General features: G+C 46.2%; 1 protein-coding gene across 1 annotated transcript; it reads right to left on the bottom strand.

The window, feature by feature from the left end:
- Window positions 1-21625, bottom strand: PRCC (proline rich mitotic checkpoint control factor). The gene is made up of 7 exons (XM_036866246.1): window positions 20874-21625; window positions 11285-11332; window positions 8108-8674; window positions 6564-6659; window positions 4716-4859; window positions 2294-2359; window positions 1-442 (listed from the first exon to the last, which is right to left on the bottom strand). Exons 1-7 carry the CDS (start codon window positions 21342-21344, stop codon window positions 356-358), a joined length of 1479 nt encoding a protein of 492 aa, XP_036722141.1. The 5' UTR covers window positions 21345-21625; the 3' UTR covers window positions 1-355.
- Window positions 21626-25626: the final 4001 nt, after the last annotated feature.

Genomic DNA, 25626 nt, shown 5'->3' with positions numbered 1-25626 from the left:
TCTGTCAGACTGAATGTTTTATTTCAACAGACATCCCTGGTTTAAAAAAAAAAAAAAAAAGATGGAGGGGTTCAACATTTCATCACACCCAACAGGGAGCAAAACTCCCATCCAAGAACTCAGAGCCCCTTCTGAGGCATCACTTGAGTCTTTGCTAGCTCCAAGACAGAAAGGAGCTGAATTTTCTAACTTTTGTTAAGAAAAATCTATCAAATATGTTCATTCTCGCAGAGGCGAGGGCTGGGTCCTCAGGGAAGGAGATCCTGGGCTTGGAACAGCTGGGGTCCCAGAGATGAAGCTGGGGGCCCGGCCAGCTGGGCAGCAGGAGATCCAGGGGGCAGTCAGGTCCAGAGCCCTAGAATCCATATTTGGCTTGGGTCTGCCGGCGGCTGAGCTTGTTCTCCGACCAGGTGTTCTTCAGTTCCAGCTCCCGCTCCTTAGCCTATGCAAGGAAGAGGGGGCAGGGGAGAGTCACACAAAGGTTCTGAGAAATATTTTTCTCTTGCCTCTGTGCACTTCCCACTTGAAAGTCTTTCTCCCATCAAAACAATTATGTGGAAAAAGCAAATCCCCTGAAAGATTTAATTTTCCCTTATTCAAGCAAAAGGGGAAGACCCTGAGAAAGCAAAGAAAAACCATCTCTTTGGGGAGCTAATAGGGTTTAAGCAGAATAAAGACTCAAGAATCCTGGTCCTTCATCAGCTAGAATTAAAACAGAGATGCTCAAGTAGGAAATGGACAAATGAGAAATTGAATTTGGCATCTGAAAGAAAGACAACTGGCTACCTTGGATACCTAACTAGCCAAGTGGGAGAGGACAGCCTCGAAGACTTGGACAGGTCAAAACAGGACACCAACCAAGTCTGGAGCCACAGTTTGCTGCTGTGTTGAATACAGTGTATATGGTACCCTAGAAATTCACACCACTTTAAAGTATAAATTGAAGCTGTGAAAAATTGACTGGAAGGAACTAGAATTAATGCTTTCTCCTTCTGACCACGACAACTCCTGGCTCTACATTGCATTCTGGGAAGGTACAAGCGCCACCCTAGAAAAGGGACTCCTCAACCCCACTCCCACAAGCTAGCTGATACCTGCTCATTTCCCCTGGAATGGGGTGGGGTGCTAAGGGTTTGGGTTTAAAAAAAGACCCTACAGGGGAGCAGCGAGCAAAAAAAAATAATTAATTAAAAAATAAAAATAAATTTAAAAAACTTTTGAAAGACCCTACCCTCAAATTCTTTCCCTACAAACAACAAGACAGGGTAAGGGTACAAAGGAGTCCCTGAAAAGGAATGTGAAAATATGATAAGAACAACGAAAGCAAGTTTTGCCACTGAAATCACCAACCAGCATATACACTCCCCAGGGAAATGGCCAGGAAAGAGTCTTATTCCTGGTCTGTACCCTTGACAGCATTTAGTACAGTAGGTCTCGAAAAGATATTTAGTGATTCAGTGAATTATTTGAAAGCTGCCAGGTCCTATCAAATAAATACCGAGACATATTCTAATTCCAGAAGATATTCTGGATTATCTGTAATTTTGAATTATTTGCACTGATGTTTCCTGCCATAGAAATGGAGAACATAAATAAAACCAACTTCCTCATGAGGTGGATGTTTTGCTAAAAGTTGGTGAACCAATTTTTCTTTAAAGTTTTTTTTTTAATTTTTAAAATTTATTGGCTGCATTCGGTTTTCATTGCGGTGGGCGGGCTTCTCACTTCAGTGGCTTCTCTTGTTGTGGAGTGCGGGCTCTAGGCGCGTGGGCTTCAGTAGTTGTGGCACGCAGCCTCAGTAGTTGTGGCTCGCGGGCTCTAGAGCGCAGGCTCAGTAGTTGTGGCGCACGGGCTTAGTCGCTCCGCGGCATGTGGGATCTTCCCAGACCAGGGCTCGAACCCGTGTCCCCTGCATTGGCAGGTGGATTCTTAACCACTGTGCAACCAGGGAAGTCCCTAAAGTTTTTTAAATTATCAGATAAACTTGCTATTTGAAAGAACCCTATGATAAACCATTTCACTCTCCTCTTTTTTTTTTTTTTCCCCCTCTTACTTTTATGCTTTGAGTATCTGAATTTTCACTTACAGAGTTTATTCCAAGCACCTGTACTTGAGTCTTATCCGAAGTGAGACTGATGCAGAGGAGAATTCTGAAGGACACAGCCCCACCTAGTGGCCGTATGGAGAACTGGGGAGGGTGCCTGCTGGAAGCTTCTTAGCCTAGATCTCAGCCTTCAAATCCCCAGGTTTATAGGGATCCTGCCTAGCAGGCCAGGGCCCTCAGCCCTCTCACCTGATGAATCAGATACGTGATCTGGTGTTTCCGCCGCTGCTGGCCTGTTGGCTGCTCACCTTTCTTCTGCAAGGGAAGAAAACAATCATTAACCCACTGAAAGAAAAGTGGAAGTTTCTCACGTGCCCCAATGAGGCAAAGTTGGGCATTAAGAAACCAACTATACACAGCCCAAATCCTAGGGGGAAAAAGTCAGCTTGGAGCTGTTTTTATGTCTGTATACTTACAGTTATTTTTATTAAAGCCATTATGCAAAAATCCCAAGCTCAGACTACTTGCCTATAATAGCCAGCTAACATCCCCATTAGACTGGAAATTCTGTGGGGTCAGGACTGTCTACTACATCTTTGGTAACCCCACCTCGCCCCCAGCACCAAGCATGGTGTTCTGCCCACAGTGGGCACTTGATACCAGCTTTACTGCCTGCAGTCAGTCTAAAACAGCTGAAGTGCCAGGGTACAGGAGACCTTCCTCCCGCCCTCCAGACCCCTCACCACCCCCTCTGCCCATCTCCCCTTTAGGCCCTCTTCATCTCTGTCCACCTCTCCCCAGTCAGGCCAGATGTCTAGCCTATCTCCTACCTGCTGCTTACCAAGCTCTCTCCCATCAATCACCTCTTGAAACCCCACTCCCTCATTCTAGTAACTGCCAACAAACAACTTCCCTGGAATTAGATTTTCACCATCACCCCACCTCTCTCCAGTCTTCCAGCCTCCACTCGTAACTGCACTGAACCCCTAACCAAACTTTGATGCAAATGATTTACTGTCAAAGTCTATATTGGTCTGGGCTTTCATTCTGCGGTTTTTCTGTCCTCTGCCAGTCTTGTCTCAGACTAGAAGCTTCCTAATCAGCCCCACCCAACTCCCAAAACTCCTCTCTGGAGTCTCCTCAGCACTTATGTAATCAATTTGCACCATAATCATTTACACTCAAGTGTCCTTAAATCTCTTTTTCTCAACTACACTGTAAACCCCTCAAGGACAGGAACTGTATCTTTCTCTCCTTTTTTTTCTATCTAGCTCAATACAATGAGATGATGGGAAAAAACCTTAGACCTGGGAAAATAGCAAACTCCAATTCCTTGATGCTATTTAATATCATTTTATATGACAGTTAAAGATGACAAACATAAAACATCCAGCTCCATTCCTGGCCCACAGTGAGCACTGACAACAGCAGCTATTACTACGTGATGATGCTTCTCGACCCACAGTTAGTAGAGCATGCTCTCCTAAGTGGTTTTTCCAGTAAACAATGATGGATCTATGCTGATCTAACCACAATCCTTTGCTCTGTCCTGTATGGCCGCCAACATTCAGTTAAAACAAATGGCTGGGGCTCAGATGGCCATCTGTGGCCACAGAACAAAGCAAAGAAAATGGACAGAGAAGGGAATAAAATGCCCGACCTTCGCCTTGCTGGTGCTCGGCTAGAATCCAGGGTTTCCCCACATTTTCCCCCCTGTGGCAGGCTCATAAATGTCCACATTTGCTGTACTCAGCTACTAGGTGAAGAGATGTTCATCATACTGACCGAAGAAAACTAGCAGCAAGAAGGTAGGAGTATGGTGTGGGAAATGTGAGGAATAAAGCATCTGAAAAGACTACAGCTGGCTACAATAAATAATGGAAAGAAAGGAGAGAGAAGGACATGTACACTCAGCACCTAGGACCCCAGGGCTTCTGAGGCTGTGTTGTGCTCACACCTCACAGATGTGCTGTGCCAGGTCCCAACTTAACAGGATGGAGAGGGCTTTCCTGGTGGCGCAGGGGTTAAGAATCCGCCTGCCAGTGCAGGGGACACGGGTTCGAGCCCTGGTCTGGAAAGATCCCACGTGCCGCAGAGCGGCTAAGCCCGTGCGCCACAAGTACTGAGCCTGTGCTCTAGAGCCCACAAACCGCAACTACTGAAGCCCGCGTGCCTAGATCCTGTGCTCTGCAACAAGAGAAGCCACGGCAATGAGAAGCCCGCGCACTACAACGAAGAGTAGCCCCCCGCTCGCCGCAGCTAGAGAAAGCCCGCATGCAGCAACAAAGACCCAACTCAGCCAAAAATTAATTAATTAATTAAAAAAAAAAAAAACAAAAAAAAACAGGATGGAGAGAGGGATGTGATTGCAGAGCGAAGGAAGAGCAGCTATGGATCCTGTCCAGCCAGGGAAGGAGCCACACATATCAGAGATCTTCCCAACTGCAGGTTAGGAAACTGTTTCAACCATCCAATCTCAGTAACCAGACTCCACCATCCAGATGGAGAGCAAAGTGCTGCAAAATTCTGAAAGGCGGGAGCTCTATCTGGGAGGCTTGGTGTACACTCCAGTACCAAGGGGAACAGGTGTTTGCTAAAGGTGCTGGGACAGTAACAATGGGGTATGGGGTCAGACTTTGCTTTGGCCACCCACTAGACCTTTCCCACTTACTTTGCTGAATGACTTCATGGTTTTCTCTTCTGTCAATGACTTGGTCATCCACTGCTGGGCCCCACTGAGCTGGTCATCACCTTTGATCTCCACAAAGTTGATCTCCTCCCTCCCTCGGTTCCTTTTGCCCTGCAGCCGCTTAAACTGGAAAAGGGGAAAAAAATTCAGGAGTGGGGGGTCTGGGTAGGGGGTCAGGAGATGTCACCAAGGATCCAGAGTTTATAGAATGGTTTTGGGCCTCCCCAATTCCATTGCACCCTTAATTCTCTCTATGCAGTATGTCCTTTCACCGTGCCACCTACCAAGTGGCCTTAAAGCCAGGTGAAAGGCTACTTCTCAGAAGTTCTCCTGGCCTCAGGGAAAGGAAGGGCAAAATGTATTCCCAAACATAAGTGAGTGCAGAGAATCACTGATATGAATTTGTATTCAAATTATTTATAAATTGTATCTGCCTAAAAGGACTGCACACTATTTTCAAATTAAGGGTACAAAAAAAAAAAATTTTAGGATTTCTCTTCTAAAAATTGGTTCTTTTAACATGTCTGTTCCTTCTCATTGGTTCAGTATCACCAAATCAGCAGACCGCACACCAGACCAGACATTAGAGAAGGAGAACGTAGAGATGGGGAGAAAGGAAGCCTCAAAAAAAGACCTGGCAAATTTTCTAGGAGACTGCTACTCTTTCCTCCTCAAAAAAAAAAAAAAAAAATCACACCACAAGTCACCAGGAGATGTGCCTAGAAGGAGTGTGAGCAAAGGGGAATTAAATTCAAGAACACTCGGAAACCTGCAATGAAACCCAGGTTGTGGTCTGAGCATTAGCAAGGCCTCCTGGGGTCACTCTACCCATAAGAAGCTGACTTTTGCCACTGGATGAGCTCTCTGCTGCCTCCTAGGCTTAAAACAAAAAGGGCCTAACTACTGAACTTGTCAAGGAGGATATACACAGGGAAGTGGATGAACACAGTATTAACCACAGGCAGAAGTCTGCAAAGGGATGCACATCTTTCTGTGAAAAGGTGAGAAGAAAATTATTTTTATAAGAACTTGCATGCAAAGCGGTAGAATCCCCTATTTCTCCAACCCATTCCTAATAGGCTGTGACCTCGCTACAGATGGAATACTTTATCTCCTGAACATGACCAGATGGCCGCAAGACATGGGGTTTTCATCTTCCCTTGTGCTGAGCTGGGGAAAAGCTCAGCAGCAGGGAACACAGTGATGTGAAACACAGGGTTATTTACTGTGGCTGCTGTTCCCTCCCCAAATCCACTCTCCCTGTCTCCGTTAGTGTGAATGAACCCAACATTTTGGCTAGGCATATTACCACCCAACAAAAAGACTACATTTCCTTGCAAATAGATATGGCCATGTGACCAGGTTCTAGTCAGTAAGACAGAAGGGGAAGTGTTCTTAGGAACTTTCAGGAAGTCTCCTAAAAGGGGAGGTGACTTTCTTTCTCCACTCTGCTGCCTGGTATGCAGTAATGATGGCAGTGGACTTAGCTACATTCTTATTCTTATCACTAACCATAAGAATAAAGGCCACAACCTAGGGATGGGCAAAGTAATGATGAGAAGGGGACTGGATCCCTGACAACTTTGTGGAGCTGCCATACCAGCCTTCGCCTACCTACCTCTAGCCTTCTTTTATGAAGAAAAAAGTTAACTTCCCTTACATAAGCCAGTATTACTTGAAGTTTCTCAATTATATGTTGCCAAACCTAATCCTAAATGAATGTAGTTTAAAAAAAAAAAAAAAAAAAAAAAGAAAGAATTTCCTTTAGCTTCAGCTTTGAAACCTGGTGCCCAGGGGTCAAAGATGGTCACTTGTGCTTTGTTAACTTACTGCTTCGTCATCGATGAAGGAGGCATCTGGGGCAATTTCCTGTGGGGGGACCAGAGTCGGGTCCTGTGCGGGATAGTAGCCACCACTGTAATAATCCTGCAGTCAAGGAGGGAAAAAAACACACCAACTGAGGGCACAGTGGAGAGGGGACAAAGAAAACCCTCATCAAAGAGGCAGTGGTGACACCCACACCCACACTACAGACCCTCAAATGGACCAGTAAAAGCACAGATCCTAAGGACCTACCCTATAACTCAAGAACCAGAGTTTCTTCTCATCTGCACCATCCAGACAGATGGATATTTTTTAGGGAAGAGAGATAAGAAATAAAGACGTTCTCTCTGGCTTCAATTTACACCCTGCTCCCTTGGCTGCTTCCCAAGAGTGATTCCCACTCCTGACCTCTACTGTGCCTCAAAGTCTTTGATCAGAACAGAGTCCCTTCAAAGCCCACTACCTAGACTGTAGATAAGATTAACACTGACCATTCAGAGAATCACACTGGCTGAAGAAGACAGAAGTCTTGAAACCATCGCATGCTGGCAGGAAAACTTCCTACAGCTGCCCAGCCACAGGGCCAGCCAGAGGCCTCTGTCCCACCTCCACCACTGCTGCGAGTCCCCGAACTCCTGGAGCACTCTCCATCTCAGGAAGCTCTGACCACTGGAAAAGTCTTTCTTAAACCTATTTACAACCTGGCCTCATATATTCTCACTCCCTGAGGCCACAGAGAACAAGTTAAACAGCTCTTCCAAATAACATGTGAATAAAAAGTTATCATAATCATTTACTGAGCATTTGCTATGTTCCAGGCACCACGCTAAACCAATGTAATTCTACCTAGCAACCCTGAAGTTGCTAGTATTCTTCCCATTCGAGAGCTGAGAAATCTGAGACTCAGAGAGGCAGTTAAGTAATAGACTCACATAGTTTGAGATTCAAACTCCAAACCACCCTCAAACCCCATTCTCTAACTCTGCCCAAACTACGGTCCTCCAGCATCTTCTTTCCAGGGACTTGACTCAGTCCCTTCAACTTCCTGTGACTCAGTCGAGGCCTCTCACCATTCTAATTCCCCTTTGCATTCGACTCTCCAGATTCCCTCCTGTCCTCCGCAGTCCCTCCCCTCCCTTGCAGTCCTCAGCACTCCCCACCTCCAGAACTCTTCTCGGACTCACTGCTGTCTAGGAGTCTATGCCACAGTTCACTTATCCTCCTCACCCACATCTGCAGAAGCTACCTGGGATCTCTAAGACTAGAGACTGCTCCTCTTCCACTTTCTCCCTATACCTTTCATCAGCTCCTACAATGACATTTTGTTTTCAGAATAAACGGGTCAATTATGTGTTTCGACCTGTCAGACTTCAAGACTTAGCACAAAGGTAGTATGTTTTGAGGCCTGACAGGTACAGGAAAACCAAGACACCAGAAGATTCATTAATTCAGCCAAAGTGATGCCACAGAGGCCTTATCACTGGCTCAAAGCTCTCCCTGACGGTCATACTCCAACATTCCCTGGCCTGCCCTCCACGCCTCTTACCCACCTGATAGTAAGCACCAGCGGCATTGGCATCGCCATACGTGGAAAACTGATTGTAGCTGTAGTCATCCCCAGGCTTAGGCATCCAAGGGGCCCCACTTGAGCCTGCTGCCATCTTGAACTCTAAGGGGGCATTGGCTGCATCGTCCTGGAAGGCCGGCTCTGGTTCCGTGCCTGGAGGCAACTCTTCAGGGACAGTGGGAATGGGGTAAGGGTATGGCTCAACTCCAGGCGGCTCGGCCTTCTCAGGGAGGGAGAAAAAGTTCTCAGGGGCTACTTCCTCATCACTATCGTCCTCTTCCTGTGTGATCTGCTTCGTCACCTGCAGGGCAGCACTCTTGGCAGCAGCCTTGATAGCAGAGGGCGATGGAGTGGTGGTCGTGGTGCCCACAACAGGGGCGAGAGAAGAGGGCTTGGTCTTAGAAGCTTGTCTGGAGGGCTTAGTGTCAGAGGAGCCATCCGAGGGTTTCCGGGAGAAGGCGTGGGGCAGGAGCAACCTGTTAGTCTCTTTCACAGTCAGGTTTTTAGGTTGGGGAAGCAAGGCGGACAAACCAGTCCCCTCACTGGATCCCTGGTGAGCCCAGGTTTGGGTGAGGAGGGAAGAAAGATGACAAGTGAGATGTTATGATACATACTACTGACATTAAGAACAAGCATTACAGATATGTGCTCTAGCCTAAAATCTTACCAGCCCTGTTTCCATCTTACCTCAGCCCACTAACGTCATCCAAACTGGACTTGACCCCTCCTACCTCAGGCCATTCTGCTGTCCGCTTCTCCCAAGGTAAGATGTCATCCCTGTTTTCCTCATCCATCTCAACCCAGCTCCTCTTCCCTCTGCCACAAAGCCTTCCCTGACTCTGATTTTTTTGCAAATGTGATAATACATTTGGCAAATACATCATCCTTCTTCCCAAAAAGCCCAGGGCTCTCTCCAGCTGATCACTGAACCTCTCCCTATGTCCTAAAGGTTCCTCTTAACATGGGTACTCCCTGCTTCCTCTGGATTGCTACTCAAAGTCAAGAGCAAGCCTATGTCCAAAAAAGACATTCATACATACCGCCAAAAGTTCCCTCCCCCACCCAAGAAAAGCCCTACAGACGGGGTATATTCAGCTTGTTTATGCCAGAGTCATGCATTTAATTTATCAATTTGTAAGCTAATTGGCTCAGCCTATCCAGTGTTCCTCAGCCCAACCAGAGTTGCTATTATTCATAAGAATCTCTGGGATTCTGCTTTCCATGTGCTACAGGGCCAGCTTGGCCTAACTGCAGGGCTGAGGGAGGTGTCAGTCTGAAAAAGGAGAATGGAATAAGTCATTGTGTCACCGTCCTGGAGTACCCATGTACTTCAGCTCTCTCAGCCAAGAAATGCCCAGAATGAGTAAAATAAGACTTTTGAGTCAAGCAGGCCAGGCAGAACTGTTCATCCAGAAAATGGGCTCTTCTCCCTGCTGTCTGGGTTCACAGATTTGGGTCATTTCAGCCTGGTAGACCCCAGAGGCTCAGGTTCATAAAAACCAGACTGAGGTGGCAGGTGGAGCACATCCTCAGGCTACCTTCAAAGTGTCTGACTTCTCAGATACATCTGGGATCACGGCTACATCCCTTTGCAGTGCTGGGTCCCTACTCTGCCTTAACAGCTCAGAGTTTCTCTATGCACTCATCTCTTCCCACCATCTGGAAGACTGCTGTTTACTCCTGGGGTGCCTTCTGAGCCAGTGTCCTCTCGTCTCTTTAGTTGCCAGTCCACGTCCTCCAGGAAGCCATTCAGATAACAGAGAACAAGTGGCTTCATTCAGTCTCAGCAAGTCAGTATCTTCCATGATTCCTCCTCCATCACCCACTACAAATATGGACACAACATCACTCTCACTAGTTATCTTTCTTTCACATGACTTTGTCCTTCTAACACCTCCCAGCCATGGAAGTGACACCTTAACAGAGTCAGGAGAAGGAGCAACTTCAGCATCATATACCTAAATCATGAGACAGCAACCTTATAAAGGCAGGACTGTTTTTTTTTTGTTTTTTTTTTTTGGCTGCGTTGGGTCTTCGTTGCTGCACGCCGGCTTTCTCTAGTTGCAACAAACGGGGGCTACTCTTCGTTGTGGTGCACAGGTTTCTCATTGCGGCGGCTTCTCTTGTTGCGGAGCACAGGCTCTAGGCGCACAGGCCTCAGTAGCTGTGGCTCGCAGGCCCCAGTAGCTGTGGCTCGCAGGCCCTAGAGTGCAGGCTCAGTAGTTGTGGGGCACGGGCTTAGTTGCTCCGCGGCATGTGGGATCTTCCCGGACCAGGGCTCGAACCCATGTCCTCTGCATTGGCAGGCGGATTCTTAACCACTCTGCCACCAGGGAAGTCTCAAGGCAGAACTGCTTTTGCTCTTCCTGAGGCATATAATCAACATGAGGTCAGAGAGTGTATAAATCACCGAGTGTGGAGCTGAGCAGGAAGAAACTTCTGGGAGCCAGAATAAAGGCACGGGGACAAGGGGAAACAGGCAACAGCAGCGAGATCATCTCCCGACACTGTCTGGTTAAGGACTTCTGGTCTTGATGACAGAGCAGCAGCCAAATGCAGCAGATAAGAGCCTGGACTCTACAGTCAGACTGCCTCAGTCTGAACCCCAGCTCTGTCCCCACTAGTTGTCTGACCTTGGGCAAGTTCCTTAAGCTCTCGTTTTCCTTGTATGTAACATAGGGATGATAATAACGCTATGACTTAGGCACTATTAGGAGGATTAAATCAGTTAAACACTGGTATAGCACTTAGTGCCTGGTAAGTGCTATTTAAGTGTTTCTTTTCCAGGTTAAAAATGAGGCAGGGAGAAGATGGATAATTTTAAAGTTCAGATGCTCCATAACAACATTTTGACCAATCCGTTTATTCTACCATTCCTAAATAATCCTTTTACCTGAAATGTAATGAATCAAATTGAGTTCCAATTCATCTCCCTACCACGCCTGTCCTCTAGGAGAGACGCCAGTGCGCTAAAGCCAGGGAACAGCGAGGAGAGGGTAGAGAAGCACGAGGTCTGATGTTATCAGGAAAACAAAACTACACCCAAACAGGCAGTTGTCCAATACTTGCATTTGCTCTAAGCCTGACCTGGAAATTTCCCGTCTTTCAGGAAGCAATATGGGAAGAGAAGAAATGGCTTCTATTACGTCACAAAGCTTACCTGAAGGACAGTTTTCTTCTTTGTGGGTTCATCTTCCTCGGAATCTGACTGAGAGAAAAAGAAACGGAGTGAGGTCTCACTGTTTAAGGACAGTGGAGAAGCACTCACATTAAATGAAGCACAAATAAAGGACTGGACAACAGGGGCCATCATCTTGTCCGAGCCCCTCCTCTGTATGAGAGGTGCACCCCCCAGAACCAGCCAAACAAGCAGAGCTTCCTTCCTGCTCTCGAACAGCTTCAGAGAACAAGGTATGCGTTGACCGCCCCTGGTCACTCATCCCCATACCCCCAGACCTGTTGCACAGCCTTCTCAGCATCAATTTCCAGTCCTTTAAATTAAGACTACTTCCTCCCATTCAGCCTTTGGTGGAAAGAAAAAGCTACACCCATTCTTCTTCCTATAAATCTGTCCACTAGAAGATGAATGGGATTTGGCCCACAGTCTCACCCAATCTCAGTTTCACTTCTAAAACCACTTACATAGACTACATAACCACAGGGCTGGGGAACTCCGGTGGGATTAAGTGGTATGTTAACTACTCTTCTATGAGGTATTAAAGGTCAAAGCCATTGGAGAAATCCATTCCCTCTCCAAGTATGATCTATTGTCTGCCAGACAGAGTTGTTTGTGTCCAGGAAGAAGGCAAGCAAATGATGACTGTGAGAATTTGGAGCAAGAAGGGAGCTCATCTGTGTTACCCCTCTGACTCACCAGGATTGTTTCTAATACAAGCTCTCACACTAAAAACGTCTAAACTTTTAGCTCAATACCAGTTCCTCAGCATCTCCAACTATCAGAAAGATGCAAGGCATATGAAGAGCAAGCTTTCACATTTTATTTTAAAAAATTAATATCCAAACTGAGAACCTTAGAAGTTTTCCATTTGTTCTTAGCACCTTGGTTTGGGGCATCTGTAAATAAAGGTGATTAGGCAAGAATCTAAGATCCTATTCATCTCCAAGATTCTAAAGAACTCAAATCCTCTGCCTGTCTTTCTCAACTGACCCTCATATCTCACAAGTTCCTTTCGGGATCTTTTCGTTTTTTTCTATTTTATTTTTATTTATTTATTTTTTTGGCCACACCACACGGCATGCGGAATCTTAGTTCCCCCACCAGGGATCGAACCTACGCCCTCTGCAGTGGAAGCGCAGAGTCTTAACCACTGGACCGCCAGTGAAGTCCACAGGTTCCTTTTTGGATTTGTGTGCTACAAGGACTTTTTGATCATTATTACTCAGAACCTACTGTATGCAAGACACTGTGCCAGGTACTGCAGACAGAGCTTCCCAACTGGTGTCCTATGGCTGGGTTATAGGTACTATGATGATATTGATCCACTCAGCCCACAGGGCATCAGGCAGGGCTTGGAGCAGGTAGGGTCCTGGCCCACTGGTTTCCAGAGGCACAGCCTGTACCACTTGCCCCACTGTGCTTCAAAGATTTTCTTGTGTGCCATGACATGAAAAAAGTCCCTGCCCTCAAGAAACTTACAGTCCAGTTAAGAAGAATGACAAGTACCCAAATAACTGTAATAAAAGCAGTAAAAAGATAAGGGCATCAAGTGTGGTTCCAACATCACCTCAAAGAATTGGCTGATCCTCCATTTGTGCTTTCTTTCACGTAAGGCCCCCACCTTATTACTCCCTCTCGCCTACCTGAATCGCTGACACCTCTCACTCTCCTGTCAGTCTGCACTCTGTACTTCCTGACTCGAAACTCCTAAAGTCTTCCTGAAGAAGCTCACCTTGCTCTTTTTCACTCTGTGTCCCTAAGTTATTCATTTGTCTGGGGTGGCATCATGCTAACAACGATTCATTTGTGCTTGCTCTGTAAAAATGTTACATTTTTCACGTGCGTATTCTTCCCTTTACTCCTGACAGCCAAGGCCCTATCTTACGGTTCAATATTACCTCACAGTAGTCAGTGCACAATGATTTTAATTACTAACTGCTGCCAATCGTAGTATTAAAAAAAACCTGTTAAGAGAAATCTGTCTTGGACTTCCCTGGTGGCACAGTGGTTAAGAATCTGCCTGCCAATGCAAGGGACACAGGTTTGAGCCCTGGTCCGGGAAGATCCCACATGCCTCAGAGCAACTAAACCCATGCACCACAACAACTGAGCCTGCGCTCTACAGCCCACAAGCCACAACTACTGAGCCCGTGTGCCACAACTACTGAAGCTCACGCGCCTAGAGCCCGTGCTCCCCAACAAAGAGAAGCCAGCTCAATGAGAAGCCCATGTACCGCAACAAAGAGAAGCCCCCACTCGTCGCAACTAGAGAAAAGCCCGTGTGCAGCAATGAAGACCCAACACAGCCAAAGATAAATAAACAAAATAAATAAATATATATATTTTTAAAAAAAGAGAAATCTGTCTTAGTACTTAAATATGGAGGTAAGGGAAAGGGCAGTAAAGGACAGGACAGTCATTTGCTGAGTAGCTACTATGTGTCAGGCAATTTATTCACAAGTTTTTAATTCAATCCTGAATAAAATTTCAAGGTAGGCATTATTATCTCAACTTTACAGGTAAGGAAAATAAGGCTCAGAGAGGTTAAATAATTGCTAGTACACGGCAGAACCAGGACCTGAATCAGTTTAGGCTCCCATGCTTTTGCAGCTGAGCTGTGTGCGTGTCCAGACCTGAGATCCACACTGATCAGATCCCACTAGATCCCACAGGATACAGCCGAGAGCACAAGGCACAACATCAGAAATACAGGTTTCAGTCTCAGCTTTGCCACTCACTGGCTGGGAGGATCCCCAAAGAGCCATTTAACCCCCCAAGCCTCAGTTAGCAATAATATTTAATCCATGTCACAACACTGTTCTAAAGACTGCATGAGCCACTATCCATGAAAATGTATATAAACTAAAATTCTTAACAGAGTTCAAGGATTACTATTCTCTCTGGTCTGCCAAGATGTCAAACGCAACCGAAGAATAAGCCTTAAGCCCCAAACACCCAAGCATTTTTGACCTTTTCTCTCTGTTCCAAACTTCCACTGCCTCAGGGGCTACTGACCATTTCCCTTGTCTTTTGACCGTGAAGACTTTTCTCCTTTCCAGCAGACCACACAGAGCCACCTCACTATGGGGTATACAAGGTTTTCATGAAGTCCCCAGGCACGTTTAAACTTTAACATCTAAGGCAATATGTCCAATGGAAACAATCTGAAAATAAAATTTTATCAAGTTTAAGACGATTACATTTATAAAATTGTACAAGCATATTTTTATTTTTCAGATCCTGTGACAAACAGAAAGTGGCTACTTTGAAAGTGTAGGCAAACTGTCCCACGGCTAATAGAATTGAAGACCAGATCAGCTGTGGGAAGAAAATTCAATTTTTCCTTAAATGTCAGATTGTTTCCATTACACTGTCAACCTAAGTTTAAAAGCGCACGCACACACAAACTGTACAAAGACTTTAGGAACACCTTATTAATTTTGGATTTAGAGAACTGCTATGGCTACTCACAATCATCCTTCTTTGAACATTTTGTACTCATCTACTGAACCCCATTATAAATCATCTCAAGATGGGCACAAAATATGACAGACTCCCTAAAACAGAACACTAAGACCCTCAAAATAAATGTGCTGAGCCCCTAAACACTTCTTAAGTCATGACTATTCATCTTTGAGGGAGGGGTAAAAATAATCTTTACCTCTTAAAGCTGACAAACAGGACTCCGAGACATTCAGTAATCTACCCAGGGCCACAGAGGAAGTCCAGGGCCATTGGGAGGGTGAGGAAATAGAATGAGAACCACCTCTTGCCCCCTGAACTAACTTTAGCCAACTAAAGAGGCTGGAAACACAGAAGTCACTGGTTCACTATGAAAAGAGGTCTAGATGCCACTCAGAATACTTATGAGCATGTGGGGGCCTGAATGAAAACTAACAGGAAGCAAAAGGAAAGCTCAGCAAGGAATTATCCAAATACCTCAAACAGAAAAATAAACTTCGGTTCAGAGTACGAAAAAGGAGGAGATGAATAAGCCAAAAGCTAAGAGATGTGCCATATATGCTCCAGTCACAGGGCAGGGGTTGGAGTTGGGGGGATACAGCTGTCTTGGAGCATTTAAAAGAAAAATTAATTCAGTTTCTATCAGGAACCAGCTAGAGGCAATGGGCTTAGCCTAAATACAGTATTTAACTAAGACACAAGAACTTCCTTGATGGTGAGAGGTACATGAGTATACTGGGTTTTTTCCCCTTACCATGGTAAAACATATATAACACAAAGTTTATCATTTTAACCATTTATAAATGTACAATTCAGTGGCAGTAAGTACATTCACAATATTGTATAACCATCACCACTATTTCCAGAACTTTTTCATCATCCCAAATAGAAACTCTGTACCTATTGAACAATAATTCCCTATTCCCCAGCCCCCAGTAACCTCTACTCTACTTTCTATCTCTGGATTTGCCTACTCTAGGTACCTCATATAAATGGAATCATACAATAGGTGTCCTTCTGTGTCTAGCTTATTTTACTTAGTATGATGTCTGCAAAGTCCATCCATGTTGTAGCATGTACCAGATCGCATTCCTTTCTAAGGCTGAATAATATTCCATTGCATGTATATACCACACTTTTGTGTATCCACTCATCTGTTGATAAGTTGGGCTGTTGCGCTGTTGCCACCTTTTGGCTACTGGCTACTGTGAGTAGTGCTGCTGTGAACACTGGCATACAAGTATCTGTGTGAGTCCGTTTTCAATTCTTTTCACCTAGGAGTGAAACTGCTGGATCATATGGTAATTCTAATTAACTCTTTGAGGACCTGCCAAACTGTTTTCCACAGGAGTATGTTAAATGGAGGCTGTGGAGTCAATTCCCAGAGAATGCTAAAGACCAGTGAATGGTGATCTGAGTGGGTCTGTTTCCTTAGACCCAGAAAGAAGGGTGACGCTAGAGATACGGGAGCACCCAGGGCTGGAAGAAGTACGCTGGGCCAGAACAGGCGTTCCCGGGTTTCAGAGACACAAACCGGTCGTGTCTCTTAAGAAGAAAGTATTGTATTTCTTCTTGGCCTCATTAGAGCCTGAGCCTCAATGACCACCACTGTCCTCTCTGTTCCAGCTGCCAAGAGTGACAAGACACACACACCCAGAGACTGCTGAGCAAGAACGGAAACAGGCATTTTCCATTAAGCCAGGCCCAGTGGGATCTGCTAATCTAACAGAGCCTCGTTCCCCGTGGCAACCTCCCTCTTATCTTTCCAGGCTCTGGTCCTGACAGACTCCCTCTCCAAAAAAGCAATCACTAGTTGCCAGGGCCAGGAGCCAAGAAGAAAATCAGGGCCCAAGCACAGACTCCCCCACCCCCAGGCTCCAAACTCTAATCACTTCTACACTCCTCTCTGCTGTTATCCCAATCAGCTAGATTCATCAACTTTTCTACCCTTTGGTCTCAAATATGTTCTTACATCTGCCCTTCAGTTAGGACACCATTTTCTCTCCCACCTTTGCACTGCTCATCGTATCACTTTCATAGTTCTGGTTGCTCAAGGTTCTTCTGTCTTTTTGGTAGGCACTATGATAGAAAGGAACAGAACACACCTGGGTACAAATACGACTTCTGCTATTCCCAAACTGTGTGATTTTAGCTCTGTTCTCTAAATTCCTATCTCCTCACCTGTAAACTAGGGGTAACACTTAGCTTACAGAGTCGCTGAAGTGCCCAGCACAGTGTCGGACACCACGCAGGTGCCCCACAGATGTTAGTGCGCTCCTCCTTCCCTTTCTATCTAGGGCTAAATCTTAGCTAAATCCACTGCAGTCAACTCTTATATTACTTGGTTAACAGAAATGAGCAAAATTAGTGAACTCGCAATCTCACAGCTTCAAATCTTCCACTACCTGGGTAAACAATCTAAAAGGATGGGTAATACTAATCCAGATAACCCTAAGATTTCTATTTGTGTTGTAATGCACATTACATGACAGAAAACTCTCACAGCAAACTTATTCTTCTAATTTTGTTTTTTTGGTATCCTAATTTTAGAAGTCTGCATCCCCTAAGCCCGCAAAATCAACAATAAACCACTGTTCAGAAAAAGAACAGTAAGAAGGGAAAAGGAAAGGATGATTCTCCATTTTACGGATCATTCCTAACTCCCTCACATAAGTCAAAAGCTGACTGAATTTGATTCTGCAGTGCACCTGGAGAGAGAAATTTGGTACTACCCTGCCCCCTGACTGCAGCTGATTGATGAGCTTACCCAAACCAATCATATTCTCTCCCCTGGAAAACCAGAGCTGGGACTAAGACTGCAGGTCAATCTGAGCCAATCACTAAAAGGAAGGAACTAAAAACCAAGGAGGTATGGGTGGCCATCTTTCACCTGCAACAAAAGTTAAGAAGTGGAAACTGGTCTGCAGACAAAGAAGAATGAATCAAATGTGCAAAGAGGAGCTGTGGGGGTCTCCGACAGATCTCCAATTCCTGATTCCAGGCCCTTTCCAAGGTACCTCAGTATACTTATGACACATTTCCATTTAAGCCAGCTGGGAGCAGTTTCTGATACTTGTAACCAATTAAATCTAATCCCCAATGTGCTCAGCCTCTGTATTCCGTAAATAAATGGCACCACTACCCTCCCAGCTGCCTGAGCCAAAAGGCAAGGGGTCAGCCTTGAATCCTCTCCTTCACCCATGACATCCAATCAATTCCCTAGTCTTAAAACGTCTACCTCAGAAAAAGACCTGGAGCCTCCAGCTCTCTCCATCCCCCGCTACTCCCTTATCCAGGCCGCCATCATCTCTCACACTCTCTCTGCCGGTCTTGCTCCCTCCAGACCTTTCAGCACCCTGTGATCAGAGAATTCTTGCTCAGACTTCAAGGGCTCTTCACTACCCTAGAATTATGTACAAAGGCCTTGGCATGGTATCCAAGGCCCATTGTCATCTAGCCTCAGCCTCCTTCTCTCTAGCTTCATCTCTCGTCACTGCCCCGCCCACCCATGCGCTCCAGCCATGGTGCCTTACGAAAGGTTCCCCCAAAGCATTTTCATTCTCTCACCTCTGGGCTTTTGTACATTCTGTCCCCCTGCCTGATGTTCTCCTCTCCATCGCCCCTTTCTCTGGCTACCTTCTGCTCATCTGTCTTATCTCTGAAGTTTAGACATCGACTCCTCCTGGAAGCCTCCCCAACCTGTGAACTGGATTAGTGCCCCCAAAGGAGTGCTCCCATGGCACCAGCTCTATCATGGTTCTTCTCTGACTTGACCTAAAATCTATTTCCTTGTCTGTCTCCCCCCATTGACCATAAACTCCTTTTGTGACAGGATCTATCATGTTCACTACTGTACTCTCAGCTCCTGGCACAGAGAAGCAGCTCAATACTGAACTAACAAATGAATGAATGAAAATTCAGAGTTAATTACTTCTACTTCAGCACCAAACCCTAAAGAGAAACTATTTAAGGAAACCTAATTCATTCACTCAAATGTTTACTGAGAGCCCAATAAGCACAAGACACAGAGCTTGGAACCACAGGGCCTTAGAACCACAACTATTTCAAAGGTAAAGGTCACCTTCACCTAATCATCTTGGAACTCTTAGGCTACGCTTCCCAGGAACTATATGTTCAGAAAACAAAAATACTAACTTGAACAGAACAAAAATGGGAAACTGAACCGGTTAAGGGCTAGGATTTGGCTTTATTTTAATTATCCACGTCAGGATTCACCTCAGGAATTTAGTGAATTATACTTACAAAGGAGGGATAGTTAGAAGTCCTCAGAGTTTTCTGCCACTTCAGCCAGCCTAAATGGAAGATTCCACAGCCTCTACCAGCAACTTTTCCTAATGCTACCTTTGCAGACCTTAAAATGAGCCTTTCCGCCGTCACTGTGGAGGGTGGAGGGTGGAGGGAGGCAGGCTCAAAGTGCCATCTTCCACCATATATCACAATTAGGCTGCGAGAAAAGTTGGTGGGAAAATTGTGAAAAGAAAACACCCCAAACAACAAACCTATTTTCCTCTGTCCTACTCAGGGACTTTCCTTTGTTCCAGGTTAAATCAAGACCAAACTAAGTTTCAGTGGAGCAATACAAGGCTTTTTGGGAACCTAAACTTAGAAATGACAAACTCAGGTGAGAAAGAAGGGGGAAACGATATGGAAAAAAGTTTGGAACATGGTAGTGAGGGAGATTCTGGAAACTCCTTCTATAAAGAATCCATATTCATTTGAGTTCATTCACTCAAAATATTTAAGTAGTACTCAGCATGTGCCAGGCACTGTTTTAACCACCAGGGATATAGCAGCGAATAAAATAAACAATAAGCCTACCTTCATGGAGCTTGTATACTAGCAAAAGGAGAAAGGCAAATAAAATATACAGTATGTTAGACGGCGGTAAAGTATTTTAGATGGTGGTGCTATGGAGAAAAATAAAAGTGGGATGGGGAGGAGCGTGTGACAGGAAGTTGCAATTTAAATAGGTCAGCTAGGAAGTCCTCACCGAGAACGTGTCTTTTAAGTCAAGATTTGAAAGAGGTGAGGGAAAGAACATTAGGACATATGGGGGGAGAAGAGAAATAGCCTCCAGGCAGAGTCGGAAGTCTGAAGAAAAGCAAGGGCAAAAATCAGCTTCTCTCAGAGGGTTACCAAAGGTGAGCCAGGGATTGACCCAATTAACCTTTTAGGAGAGAGAGAATGGAAAAGAACTCCAAATAACTCTAAAGTATCACCTGCCCCTAGGCTGTCTCCTTTATCCCCCCAAAGCGTTCACTCCAGAAAAGGCCTTCAATTTTTCTGATACAACATTCAGAAAACGACAAGAGCTTGGTTGCCTCTCTAGGAGCCAAATGTCCTAATTCACCTAGGCTTGAGAAATACCTAAACCGTGAAACTGAGGCACAGGCCTGGAGTTCAGATAAACCCTTAATCTTCACTCTGCCCTTTGCCAGGTAAGATCTTGCGTGCTGGACACCTGTTTCTTATCTGTAAAAATTAGAACGTTATCTCCCAGAGTTCTGTAACAATTGAAGGAAAGGGCCAGTGCCTGGCAAATGATCTGTACTCAACAAATACTCAATTCCTTCCCTAACTCCCCTCAAAAACAGAATCCAGGATTCCTATCCTTTTCGTTCCAAACCCTGATGCTTTTAAGTTCAGAGGCAAAGGAAAAGGTTAGTCCTGAATGTTCAGCAAGGGCTCAGGAATCCTGTCTCCCGTTACCTCAGGTACCAGATTTTATGCTGTTCTCAGTATAAGAGAGAGAGAGGAAAAAAAACCAAAAACTGGCCTGCGGTGAAGATGCAACAAAGCGGAGTGGAACCAAGTGTCCCTAGGCCTGGGCCTGTCAGTGCCAGGTGATGGTATATGGCCCTTCTGCAGGCGAATCCAGCTTGAAGACACCCGCATGGACAAATACCCTAACTCCCCAAAGCTGACAAACTTCAGCTCAATTAATCGCACTGTACCAGGAATCCAGCGGTCCGGAATCAACGGATGCACTTACAGGAGGGAGTCTCGGAATCTCCACAAGTCCCTCCTACAGCTGAGCCCATGCCCAAACCCAACGGACAGTTTGGGGGTGCCCTCCTCAGATACTCACATCCCCCTTATGCAGCTCTGGCGCCGCAATCTTCACCGGCTCTGTCCTCTTCTTTGGCTTGGGAAGCCCCAGGGGGGGCCCGGCCCCGCCGATAGGGGGGGGCAGACTGAGGCCAGGGCCTCTGGGCGAGGGCAGCCCCAATCCCAGCCCCTCCCCAATTCCCGCCGCTTCAGCCGGGCTCACGCCTGGAGGTGGGGGGAAGCCTCCCAGACCGAAGGGCAAGGAGGGAGGAGGCTGGAGCCGGGGGTCTCCGGTGGGTGTGGGCAGCAACAACGGCGGGGGAAAGGCTGGGGCCAGCATCTGGGGGGACGGAGGCAGCAAGGCCGGACCCTTGGGCGCGGGAAGAGAAGCGAACAAGCCCCCTAAAGTGGGCCCAGGTGTAGGGGCCGCCGCCTCCTCCTCCTCCTCCGGCTCCGGCTCAGCCTCATCCGGCTCACTCTCATCGCTGCTGGCGTAAGCAACCAGCGACATGGCGCCTCCCGCCTTTGGGGCGCCCTTGCCGGCAGACGAGGCCTACTTGACACCGGGGATGTCCGGAGGCCTAGTGGGCCCCGCCAGTCAGCGGAGCGGGGAACCAAAAAGCCCGCCTTCTCCGTACTCTAGGGGTAGCCCCGGTAGAGGCCCATGCCCACAGTTGATTTCCACCGAATAAGCCTTCCCTCTCCACTTAAGCTCCTAGTCCCGGGCAACTACACACAGCTAATGGCCGCCGAGTCACTCCACCTCCTCCTCGTCTCACCAATATACGAACTACAACTCCCAGAAAACACTTTGGCCACAGCACCATTCTCCGCCGCAGGGAGCTCAGCGCAAGGCACGGTGGGAGTTGGAGTCCGAGGAAGGATTAAGGGGTGCGGAGAAAGACAGGAGGTAAACCCGCCTCTGACACGAGGGCTCCTGGGATGAGTAGTTTTTTTGGTCTCCTGACAATTCCTAGGTAACTACAAGCCCCATCAGTCACCGCGGTAGTCACGGAGACGGATAGGAGAGCATTTCGGTACTTGAAGTTCCCTAAAACAGCTGCTTGGGCGCTAAGATTTATGGGAGACGTAGTGCTCTTAGAAACTGCAAGTGAGGTCGGGAATGAGAGGGAGTCTGGGAAGGTGACGGATTGAGGGAAAATAGCTTAAAGGGAAAGAGGTCTGTAAATGAACTGATGAAACTTCCGAGGCCACTGAAACCCCGAGTTGGAATAAAACACCCCAAGAAGAGCCAGGGCCCGAGACACCTGTACGGAATTGGGCTGCGAGCCAGAAAGAAGCAAGACTTCAGGCCTAATTGAAAACATCTGAGGGGCTTCCCTGGTGGTGCAGTGGTTAAGAATCCGCCTGCCAATGCAGGGGACACGGGTTCGAGCTCTGGTCCGGGAAGATCCCACATGCCGCAGAGCAACTAAGCCCATGCGCCACAACTACTGAGCCTGCTCTCTAGAGCCCGGGAGCCACAACTACTGAGCCCGGGAGCCACAACTACTGAGCCCGCGCGGTACAACTACTGAAGCCCGCGTGCCTAGAGCCTGTGCTCTGCAACGAGAAGCCACTGCAATGAGAAGCCCGTGCACCGCAACGAAGAGTAGCGCCCACTTGCCGCAACTAGAGAAAGCCTGCGCACAGCAACGAAGACCCAATGCAGCCAAAAATAAATAAAATAAATTAATTAATTAAAAAAAAATCTGAGAGCTGAAATAAATGTGACATAAGAGGGAGTAAGTGATCTCCCTCACCTTGACCAAGGTGCATATCCAGGAGCACACCTAGCCCTTCCAACCTGGGTCCTGACTGCTCTTTGCAGTGAGACAGAAAGATGGGCAGGGCCCTGGAAGGCAGAGCCTGGCACTTGAGGTTAATCCCTTCCCCTCAGCCCAGTGGTTTAAGGGGGCCAGGTACATCTGAGCCCCCTTCACAGATCTGAGGCATCACCTGAGTCCATCTCTATGCATATGTCCTTTGTATCTGTGTGTCCGTGCCTGGTATTCATGTGACTTTGTGTGTGACCTTGTTAATCTGTCTCTGTGAGTGCCTCTTATATCCATCCATGTTTCTGTGTGTCCTTTTCCAGCTCACATATGTCTGCCCGTGATTCTGCAGCTGTCCTTCCCTGTCTGCCTGTAATTTTGTGTCCTTTTCTTTATATTCATCTTTGCCCCTTCCTGTCTGCCTGTGACTGGGTGCCCTCTACTTGTCAACTCTGTGCATGTCCTGGATATGCCAAACCACCTCTGTGTAGGCTCTATCTCCCTATTCCCAGAGCAGAAGGCTCTACTGAGCTCAGCCCATAAAGACTGTTGAGGTTTGGGGAGGAGGCTACAGAGGAAGATGGAAAGGATGACAAGGGGGGCGATGATGATGGCAACAACAGAGAGGGACAGTGAAAGCCCAAGTGTGAATTCTCCGTCAGACAGGCCTGCTATGGCCCCCTCCTCCCCACCTTCTCCATGTGTCTAAATCCCACCCTGCCTTCACCAACAAACTCATATGTTGCCTTCTCCATCTGTTTGCTTAAATCTGTTTGCTCCCTGCTCTGGATGCCCAGAGCATTTTTTCTGCCCACCAATTCTTAAACTTTATTGTGCCTAAGATCACTGGGAAAACTTCTTAAAAATGCAAATTTCTGAATTCCAGCCTAAGAGATTCCTCTTCAGTAAGTGTGGGGTGGGGCCCAGAAGTCTGAATTTTTAAGAAACTCCTCAGTTGATTGCAAAGCAGGTGCACTGAGAACCGCGTTGAGAAACTAGACCTGCCAGTCCTCCCTCGCAGCTGGTATGCTTTGCACAGTGCTGACTTCTAATACCACCTTTTCGAATCTAGGTTCCCCAACCTACTTTCTGGTGACTTTGGACAGTCACTTCTCTGAGTCTCACTTTCCTCCTTTGAAAAATGGTTAGAGTATGAAGGAACCCTACCCTACTTCTGTGAGAAACATCTGATATTAACACACAGTGAAATGATTTAGAACCCTAAGAGAACAGGAAACTTTCAAAGGGAAATGACTATCCGTGTTCCTGGTCACCACATCGTGCTGCCCTGCAGTGAAGAGACACCCCAAAAGGGCAGAGATCTTTTTGACAAACATTTTCTAAGCAGGGTCCTCTTACTGTAAGGATTAATGATTTACCTTAATAGGTAGATACCCTGCCCTCGAAAGGTTGTTTTCGTGCAAGAAATTGAAAATAGAAACTTTAGGACAGGGATGGGAAGGGGATTGATTTCTTACTGCTTACTCCTTTATACCTTTAGAAATTTGTAACTTGTGCATGTATTACCTATTCAAAAGTAGTAATAACAGTTATAAAGTCTTCCATTAAAGACAGTGAATAGAATAGACAAATCTAATTTGGTTCCCTCCTGAAATTCTACTAAAACTTCAATTAAAGGAATTTTTTTTAAGGCGTTAAAGATCATTTTGAAAAGATGTAAACCCACAAAGATGGGGACACGAGAAAAGGAGATCACAGTAACAACATTTGGAAGGTGGAGAGCAAGAGGCATCAATGGTACTGACTTGGCATATGCAAGAGAGCCAAGAAGCAAGCTGACCTTGGGGAATGGTGAAAATGAATCTGAAGTATCTGTGGAAACCTCAAAGGGCTCAGGATTGGTGGCATCAAGTACCTCCGGAAGTGAATGAGAAGGGAAGGGAGCAAAAGTGAGGGCTGGTTACAAGCTGGTTAACAAACAGTCAGATCCCTAAATCTCCTCCCCCACTTCATGCTAGTGGAAGACTGCCTCTCCCCAATCCCAGAAAAAATAAAGGGTTTTTGTTTTTGTTTTTTTCCAGAGGGAACAAAACAGAGGGTTTCTGCTATGCGGAAAACCAGGCACAGTCAAGGGCAGAGGTATTTTACAGAAATCAAAGGAATTAAAGCAATATGCACATGGAATACTGAGACCCCAGACCTATTTCTCCAGAAGACTGGCTGCCGGCCTTTACCCTAAAGGCTAGATGCTGAGAAAAACCTCCACAGGAAAATGTGTTCAGCCCAAGAGGAAAGATCTATGGAATCCCACATCAGAGATTCCCCCTACAAATTTCCCAGCCAGATAACCCTCACATCAAGTTCTCAGTTGAGAAGCCCCAACCACATGCCCATAGGTACAAGATGTCTTTTTAGTCCTTCACTCTTTTTTAAGTCCCTCACTCTTAAACATGAGCAGGCACTCTGACATGAATGATAGAGACAAAACAAACAAGTAAAAATAGAGAAAGTGCAGGGAGAAGAAAACTTCCAAAACCTATCAATTTTCTCAAGTAAGTAAGAGAAAATACTGTATACGTGAAACAAGAACAGAATGCCATAAAAAAGTAACAAGCAGAAAATAAAATAGAGCTCTTGAGAAATCAAAATATAAGCACACAAATAAAATTCTCACTAGAAGAGCTGGAAGAGAAAAGTTCAGAAAATCAGAGAACCAGCCCAGAAAGTCTAATATCTGAATAATAAGAGTTCCCAAAAAAGAGACAACAGAAAAAAAACAGAGGGAAGGAAATCGTCAAAGGAATAATTACAGAAAACTTCCCAGAACTGAAGGACAAGTGTTTGTTTTCAGATTGAAAGGGCCTACCCACTGCTCAGCATAATGGATAAAAAAGGATCCACACCAATATGAAATGTCAGAACACTGAAGACAAAGAGAAGATCCTGAAAGTTCCCAAAGAAAAGAAACAGATCTCTTAAAATGGATCAGGACAGGGACTTCCCTGGTGGTGCCATGGTTAAGAATCTGCCTGCCGGGCTTCCCTGGTGGCGCAGTGG

The sequence above is a fragment of the Balaenoptera musculus genome, chromosome 1 (genome assembly GCF_009873245.2).
Source record: "Balaenoptera musculus isolate JJ_BM4_2016_0621 chromosome 1, mBalMus1.pri.v3, whole genome shotgun sequence".
In the NCBI taxonomy this organism is placed as follows: Eukaryota; Metazoa; Chordata; class Mammalia; order Artiodactyla; family Balaenopteridae; genus Balaenoptera; species Balaenoptera musculus.
This window is presented reverse-complemented; position numbering and strand designations above follow the sequence as displayed.

What these genes read in the sequence shown, in the direction of transcription:
- PRCC (XM_036866246.1), bottom strand. Translation starts at nt 21,344, where the DNA reads ATGTCGCTGGTTGCTTACGCCAGCAGCGATGAGAGTGAGCCGGATGAG. An exon ending in AGAAGAAAACTGTCCTTCAG is followed by an intron (nt 8,675 to 11,284) that starts GTAAGCTTTGTG and finishes TGGGCTCACCAG; the next exon opens with GGATCCAGTGAGGGGACTGG. An exon ending in CCATGAAGTCATTCAGCAAA is followed by an intron (nt 2,360 to 4,715) that starts GTAAGTGGGAAA and finishes CTTCCCTTGCAG; the next exon opens with AAGAAAGGTGAGCAGCCAAC.